Source organism: Corylus avellana, chromosome ca10 (genome assembly GCF_901000735.1).
Source record: "Corylus avellana chromosome ca10, CavTom2PMs-1.0".
NCBI lineage: Eukaryota > Viridiplantae > Streptophyta > Magnoliopsida > Fagales > Betulaceae > Corylus > Corylus avellana.
This window is the reverse complement of record NC_081550.1, coordinates 19,601,345-19,609,808: the sequence shown is the minus strand read 5'-3', so window position 1 is coordinate 19,609,808 and position 8,464 is coordinate 19,601,345. Positions and strand designations below refer to the sequence as shown.

Genomic DNA, 8,464 nt, shown 5'->3' with positions numbered 1-8,464 from the left:
AAGAAAATTATTTTTTAATAAAAGATAAGGGTAAGATTGAAATTTCACACCCTTCCGTTAGGGTTTCACGGAAAATTCTAACGGAAGGGGCAAAGTGAAAGGAAACGAAAGTTTGATACACCAAAGTGAGAGCTTTTGAACAATGGGGGGGTGTCTGCAAAAAGGGTGAAAGTATAGGGGGTATAAGTGAAGTTACCCCATTATTTTATTATAAATATATAATTTATATTTTGTAAGAAAATAATATTTTAATAAAACAGAGAAAACTAAGAGAAGTTATTGACAAAATCCCACCAGCCACCAGACAAAATGGGTCAAAGAAAAGCCACGTGCTTCCTTACAGTTTATGTAGTCAAAAGTTGGCATCAATTATGTGATTGCTCCACTTCTAGACCTTCGTCATTGCATACGCAATCGGACGCAGAAAACTGTTTTATTCAGAGTCAGTTGTTATGAGAACTTCATTTCATGCAATTTTGGCTCCCATGAGAAAAACCGTGCGCGCGTGTGAGAGACAAGCGGAGATGGAAAAGCGAGGAAATATCCGGCGTCTCAACCGGGTGGTGCTTGTACCAGGTCCGTTTCAAGGCCACATAAACCCAATGCTTCAGTTGGGAAGCATCCTCCACTCCAATGGCTTCTCCATCACCGTCGTTCACGCCCAATACAACTCCCCCAAACCTTCCAGCCACCCGGATTTCAGCTTTCTCCCCTTACCAGATACCTCATCATCGGCCGCCACCACTGGCGAGATCATAGATTTTGCATTGCAGCTTAATACAGATTGCAAAGCTCGTTTCCAGGAATGCTTGGCTCAAGTGATGAGGCAACTGGGACCGTACGATGGAATCGCCTGCATCATCTACGATCAGCTCATGTACTTCTCCGAAGCAGCTGCAAAGGATCTGAAGCTTCCATGCATTATCTTTCGATTAGGTAGTGCTGCCGTTTCTCTTGCTCGTGATGCCCTTTTCCAACTGAAGGCAGAAGGCCACATTCCCTTCCCAGGTATATTCAAGATGAAAAAAGGATACAGTAATATTGCTATCGCATTTTTATTTCGTAATTATTTTAAAATGTAGACGTGGCAGTCCTAACCCATTTTTGAATTTTTTCTTTAACATGAGGATTGGTTAAATGAAACTGTATATATAAACAGATTTGAAATCTAAATTATCTTCTTGCATGATCATAACCCATCAAACTAATCACTTGAAAACTTTTTTGTATTACAGAATCTAGGTCGAACGATTCAATTTTGGAGCTTTATCCACTCAGATTCAAGGATCTACCTATATTTTCGGAAAAATTAGAGAACTTTTTGCAACTATTGAGTAATACTAATAACATTAGAACATCTTCTGCCATCATTTATGATACAGTTGATTGCCTTGAAAATTCGTTATTGGCAAAGATCCAACAGCAATGTCAAGTTCCTACCTTCCCAATCGGCCCATTGCATAGAATTTCTTCAGCCTCCTCTAGTAGCTTATTGGAAGAGGACACTAGTTGCTTGGCATGGCTTGATAAGCAAAGTTGTAACTCAGTTATTTATGTAAGCTTAGGAAGCATAGCATCCATGGACGTCGACGAGCTTGTTGAGATGGGTTGGGGGCTAGTGAACAGCCAACAACCTTTCTTGTGGGTGGTTCGGTCGGGCTCAACTCTTGATGCACAATGGATTGAGGTGCTGCCCCAAGGTTTAAAAAAAAACATTGATGAGAGGGGTTATATTGTGAAATGGGCACCCCAAAAAGAAGTTTTGGCACATGGTGCGGTAGGAGGATTTTTGAGCCATTGTGGATGGAATTCAACACTTGAGAGTATTTGTGAAGGAGTTCCAATGATATGCAGACCATGTTTCGGGGACCAAAAAGTGAATGCAAGATATGTTAACCATGTATGGAGGGTAGGCCTAGAATTGGAAGGTGATCTGAAGAGAGGTGAGATAGAAAAAGCTGTAAAAAAACTTATGATCGATGAAGAAGGGGAGGCCATGAGGGAAAATGCTAAGAAATTGAAGGAGAATGTTAAACTTTGCATTAAAGAAGGTGGTTCTTCTTACAATTCCATAAATAGACTAGTGGAGATGATTAGGTCGTTTTAATATGACTATATATGGAGGTCCAATATTTTTAATATATATATATATATATATATATATATATATATATATATATATTTCTTTTGTTGTCCCTTATAGTACTGTTGTATTGCTTTCTACTCCCTAGGAAAGAGCTTTTTCTTATTTATTATTTGGAGAGGCACATGCTAATTGATTCTATATATTCCTATGTTTGATAATAATTAATATATGTAATTTTTTATTTAACAAGTAGATAGACGTGCATTCAATCTAAAAAAGTAGTCTCTTTTTTATTATTATTTTTTTTTTAATGATAAAAAAGTAGTTATGAATTAATGAGTATATAAATATGGTTTATACATGGGTTCATTAAGATAACCCTGATCAGCAGTTATTGTACCAAGTTTTAACCGAATTTCATAAGACATGGCTAATAACATAATCGAGTCGAGTACTAATCGAGTTTATCTCAAGTTCGCTCATGAGCTACTATGATATTAAGTTCGACGAAAATAGGTGAACAAATAAATATATCATTTATCTACATAATTAATGATGACGGTCTTCATTTCTTTCCTTTAATTTGGTGCTCATTCTTAGAATTTATTGGGGGAGAAATATATATATATATAACATGGAGTGTTAAAATATGCAATAATGCAGGCTATTGTTTCTTACTACCCTTTCGAGTTTCGGCATCTGAATAGGCCCGTAAAGTGCAAGAAATAGACCACAATGCCGCCAGCCGCCAGGAAAAAGGGATCAAACAAGAGCCACAACTTTCACCAACAATAATTTCAAACTTTTTTCATTTCCCTACTCGTTACATTTTTCAAAATTTGTCTTTTTTTTTCTAATGTTCATATTTTTTAAAATTCATATTTTCCTAACGGTCATTTTTTTTTTTTTTTTTACCTATTATATTTTTTAAAATTTGTACGTCTTTTTCGGAATCAATCCACTCTCAGAGTGAAAAAAACCCAAGCACAAAGCGTCCAGATCATGCATGTACGTATTTGAGAGAGCAAGGATAAAAATGATTTTTTATTGGAGGAGAGATGATAGAACGAATTTTTTAACACATTTCGATCACATTATAACATGTGTCAACATGTTGTAAAAGAGATATAAATCTAGTATTTTTATATTACTTAATTACCTTATTAAATAAACAAAATAAATAATTACTGTTGTAGGAGAATATGGGATCATAAAATAGTGTCCCATACTTCCCAATATAGATAAATATAATTAAGAGATTTTTTTGGAACTTCGATATATGGACTTGAAATATGATCCCTAGATAAGAAGAAAAAAAGAAGAAGTTTTGATCTAGCTTCTTGGGTCTGAGTACTATTGAACAGCTTTGCATCCTTTCGGTTGAACGACCTTCGATCGAGCGTCTCATTTTTTAGTATTGGACTTGATGCATTTCTTTGATCGGTCGACATTTCTTGAACCACAAACTTCAATTCTTGACATTTCTTGAACCGCATTTTGATCCCGATTCAACCCTAAACCTTAGTACATACCATGTTTTGATATTAATTTTGCCAATACTAAAATCCTAATACTTGTTATTTTTCCTAATAAATATGAGGCCAGAAATTAATTACTTGTTATTACTTCTCGTAATAAAAATAAATAAATAAATAGATACTCGTTTTTAGAAGAGCAAGGAATGATAAACTAGAATGACGAACTTCTTGGTACAAATAATTAAATGAAAAATGTTTGGAGTGTTTTAAATTTTATTATATTTTTTTGTACAAACTAACGTGAAAATCTATAATTAGAATCCCCACACATAATATAACTTAAATCATCCATCAATCTAAATAAAAAATAATAATAACTTTTGATCAAAGCATCTTTGAATTATTTTTTCTCAGTTTTAAAGCATCTTAGCCTTCTCTTTCTTATATCAAGGCGTCTTTGCAATTAAAATGACATGATCATGTCTATTAGTTGTTTCAAGAAATTGTTGGAAGAACCACCTTCTCTGATGCAAAGTTCAAATTTCTCCTTCAAAATCTTTCCCCTCTTTTGCATCTCCTTCCCCTCTTCATCCACCATAAGTCTTCTTACAACTCTCTCTATCTCACCTCTCTCCAACTCACTCTCCAATTCTAGGCCTACTCTCCATACATGGCTCACATACCTTGCATTCGCACTTTGGTCCCCGGAACATGGTTTGCATATCATTGGAATTCCTTCGCTAATGCTCTCCAACGTTGAATTCCATCCACAATGGCTCAAAAACCCTCCCACAGCACTATGTGCCAGAACTTCTTTTTGGGGTGCCCATTTCACAATGTATCCCCTCTCGCCAATATCTTCTTTGAAACCTTCAGGCAGTAGTTCAATCCATTTTGCACCACGAATTGAGCCTGGCCGAACCACCCACAAAAAAGGTTGCTTGCTATTTGCTAGCCCCCAAGCCATCTCAACAAGCTCTTTGACGTCCATGAATACCACGCTTCCCAAGCTTACATAAATGACTGATTTACAGCTTTGCTTATCAAGCCATGCCAAGCAATTAGTGTCCTCTTCTAATAAGCTACTAGAGGAGGCTAGGGCAATCCTATGCATAGGGCCTATTGGAAAGATTGGAACTTGACATTGCTGTTGGATCTTTGCTAATGATGAATTTTCAAGGCAGTCAATTGTATTATAAATGATGGCCGAAGATGTTTCAATCTTGGAACCTTTGCTTATTAGTTGCAAAAACGTATCTAATTTTCCAAAAACAGAGAAAGGTAGATCCTTAAACCTGAGTGGATAAAGCTCCGGAACTGGATCCTGCGACCTAGATTCTGTAATCCAAAATAGTTTAAGTGATTAGTTCAATGAGATGTGATCGTTTAACAATCACAAACTAATTTATGTGTAGAGTAATTCTATTTAGTAGGCTCTTATACAATTGTCATACAACACTTGAATCAATGTTTTGGTTTTTTTTTTTTTTTTTGTCACATTATCCGGTTGCACGCAGTCATACAAAACTCTACTAAATTGTATTATTCTTTGTGGAACATATATAATAATAGATATACCTGGGAAGGGAATGTGGCCTTCTGCCTTTAGGTTGATAAGGGCAGTACGGGTAAGAAAACTAGAAGCACTAGCTGTGCGTAAGATGACGCTTGGGAGATTGAGATCCTTTGCTGTTTCTTCAGAGAAGTACATGAATTCGTCGTAGATAATGCAGGCGATTCCATTAATGTCGGAGCCCTGTTGCCTCATCACTTCATCAGCCAAGCATTCTGGGAAACGAGCTTTGCATTTGGCATTAAGCTCCAATGCAAAAGCTATTAACTCGCCAGCTAAGATGTTGTGGTCAGATGAGGAATCTGGCAAGGGAATAAAGCTGAAATCTGGGTGGTTTGATGGGTCTGGGGAGTTGTATTGGGCGTGAAAGACAGTGATAGAGAAGCCATTGGAGTGGAGAATGCTTCCCAACTGAAGCATTGGGTTTATGTGGCCTTGGAACGGCGCCGGTACCAGCACCACCCGCCGGAGACATCTCTTTCCTTGCTTTTCCATCTTTCTCTCTTTCACAGTCACAGACGCACACACAGAGTTTGCACCTTTAAATTGAAGAAAATCCGACCATAGAGATGTGCGTATGCAATGACGAAGGTTTAGAGTTGGGCTACGTATCGACGTGGAGTAATCACATTGACTGGATCTGGATAAGCCGTAAAGAAAGTTGTGGCTCTTGTTTGATCCCTTTTTCCTGGCTGCTGGTGGCTGGTGGCTGGCGGCATTGTGTCATTAAGTAGTGTAAAGTAAAAGAATATTTGTTTAAGATGGTAAAATTACAAAATAAACCTCATCAGGTCATTGAGCATGGATACAATATTTGAAAACTAAATTTACAATTATCAAATCTGTACTATTTGAATTCAAGTTGAGCAATTATCAAATATGTAATATTACTTGAATTCAACTTGAGAAAGATAGATCTTTGGATAGGATAGATCTTCCAGTTGTGCTAATTCTTTGAATGATTTGTTAGCTGTGGATAAGGATGTATTCCAAATCAGTAGAAGATTGTTTTCTAAAATAAAAAATAAAAAATTATCTACTGCAAAAGAAGATGAAAATAGGATAAGAGTTATCGGTGGTTGCCAACGAGGATATTTCGATGCCTAAGTCAGTAATTGTGTTTGAAAGTGCATAAGCTTAAATGAGAAATCAAGCAAGGGCGAATAGATTACCAGAAAATGAGTTGAAGTTTCCTTTTTATAGGCATTTGATAGTAGCTACCACATTAGCATAGTAGGTCCTACATTTCCCAAGAGTCCACGTGTGCTCTCTAAGTGAGACGGATCATGGGTAGCAGGTGTACTTGAGTATTAACCGCTGACATAGGTTCCCGCATATTCTTCGGGAACACGCGTTTGATTTTGGATAACAGGGATGCACTTGGACCGATGAATCCTCGGTGGGTCTAATATATAAAACTCAAATTTGTCTAATGTACAATTAATATGAGACTTACTACCCAAACTCATTTACAATCTGCACACATAATATGGACTTGACACATCCATCAATGTAAAGAAAAAATAATTAGTTTTCACCAAAGCGTCTTTGCAATATTTTTCAATTAAAACATCTCTGCAATTAAAATGACAAAATCTATTAGCTCGTTCAAGGAAATGTTAGAACCACCTTCTCAATTTCTTGTACCTTTCTCTCGACTCCTTTATTTTTCTCACTATGGTCCCCAAACTAATTTTTTTCCTATTCTTACCACAAAGACACCAAGTTGTGCGCAATGGACTATCTTTTTCTTATTCAATTAACAGCTTCTATCGTTCAAAAGCTGAATCTCTTCAAGGATTAAAACTTTACTTTCATTATTTCGAATATCAACTTTTTTTTGCTCTTTTTTCATAGATAAAAGGCTAATAAAGTTACTAGAAGTGCTAATTAATTATAAGGTTCAAGCACAATTGTTAGTTAAATAGACGGCGTCTAACCTAATATTAAAAACATTTTCGATTGGTCATCCATTCTGATAAAAAAAATCAGAAATACCTCCCTTTATAATTCCTTTTCCATTTGATTAATTTTTTTTTTTTTTAAGTAACCTTTCACAAGCCTAATAAAAGGTGGTGGGCCATAACGAATATCAAACCCAAAGAGCTTGTTTGGGAATGAACTTGGTAGGTAATTTTTGGTTTGAAAGTGATTAATTAATGTGATGTCAAATTTTTTTATATGAACAGTAAAAAAAAATTTGTTTTGTAGTGATTTTTTCATTTAAATAATAATAAAAAATAATTAATGTGATTTTTCTAAGAATATTTGTGAGTTAAAAAAAAAAAAAAACAAAAAAAATTGTGGACTTCCATTGCCAAACCAGCACATAGTTACAAGCCTAACAGAAACTCCGGTCCAGACGACTCATGAAAACCCACAATAGTTCAGGAACGTTCTAGCAAATGCATTTTTTCTTTTCTCCCGAAAATACTAGAATGGTCCTTTCATCACTTTAAATACCCAACCTATCCTTCCTCCAGCAAACAACCAACTCCGAGTACTAACAGCAATTTGCAGAAGCTCTCTCATCAACCACACAATCCTAATTTCTTTTACAGTCTTTCCTCGAACATCAAAATCGCAGCGAGAATGTCGATCATACCAAGTTTCTTCGGTGGCCGACGAAGCAACATCTTTGACCCCTTCAAGGATTTTCCGTTCCCCACATTTCCCGAACTTTCTCAGGAAAATTCTGGGTTTGTGAACACCAGAATCGACTGGAAGGAGACCCCAGAAGCCCACATGTTCAAGGCCAATCTTCCGGGGCTGAAGATGGAGGAAGTGAAGGTCGAGATCGAAGAAGATAGAGTGCTCCAGATCAGCTGAGAGAGGAATGTGGAGAAGGAGGACAAGAACGATACGTGGCATAGGGTGGAGCATAGCAGCGGAAAGTTCACGAGGAGGTTCAGGTTGCCGGAGAATGTGAAGTTGGAGGAGGTGAAGGCGTCTATGGAGAACGGGGTTCTTACTGTCACTGTTCCCAAGGAGGAGGTGAAGAAGCCTGAGGTGAAATCCATTGAAATTTATGGTTGAACATTGTATCCGTTGGATCGTTATGGTCCTGAAATAAATAAATAAAATTGATTAATAAATGTCAATGATCTGTGTCACGATGGTTTCAGTGTGATTAACTTTTATTGGGTATGTTTCGTGATTTGGGCCTACTTTTGCCTCTCACTGGCCCATTACATTCTCGGCTTGGAACCCATTACATTCTCTTGATCGGCTTTTTTTTTTTTTTTTTTTTTTTTGGATCACCTGGAATGGGAATGGTTTCAAACAATCTATAGGAAGCGGCATTATTGTACAATAAGATAGTAGAGC

At 36.6% G+C, this 8,464-nt stretch overlaps 2 protein-coding genes and 1 pseudogene across 2 annotated transcripts; 2 read left to right on the top strand and 1 right to left on the bottom strand.

Moving 5' to 3' along the window:
• Positions 1 to 495: 495 nt before the first annotated feature.
• Positions 496 to 2,119, top strand: LOC132164617 (UDP-glycosyltransferase 76E2-like). Its single transcript, XM_059575153.1, has 2 exons — positions 496 to 1,008; positions 1,236 to 2,119. Exons 1-2 carry the CDS (start codon positions 525 to 527, stop codon positions 2,105 to 2,107), a joined length of 1,356 nt encoding a protein of 451 aa, XP_059431136.1. The 5' UTR covers positions 496 to 524; the 3' UTR covers positions 2,108 to 2,119.
• A 1,819-nt stretch (positions 2,120 to 3,938) lies between these two features.
• Positions 3,939 to 5,671, bottom strand: LOC132164010 (UDP-glycosyltransferase 76E2-like). Its single transcript, XM_059574419.1, has 2 exons — positions 5,143 to 5,671; positions 3,939 to 4,902 (listed from the first exon to the last, which is right to left on the bottom strand). The coding sequence occupies exons 1-2, from the start codon at positions 5,630 to 5,632 to the stop codon at positions 4,028 to 4,030; spliced, it is 1,365 nt and encodes a 454-aa protein (XP_059430402.1). The 5' UTR covers positions 5,633 to 5,671; the 3' UTR covers positions 3,939 to 4,027.
• Positions 5,672 to 7,466: 1,795 nt separating this feature from the next.
• On the top strand, positions 7,467 to 8,190 carry LOC132164011 (18.5 kDa class I heat shock protein-like; annotated as a pseudogene).
• Positions 8,191 to 8,464: the final 274 nt, after the last annotated feature.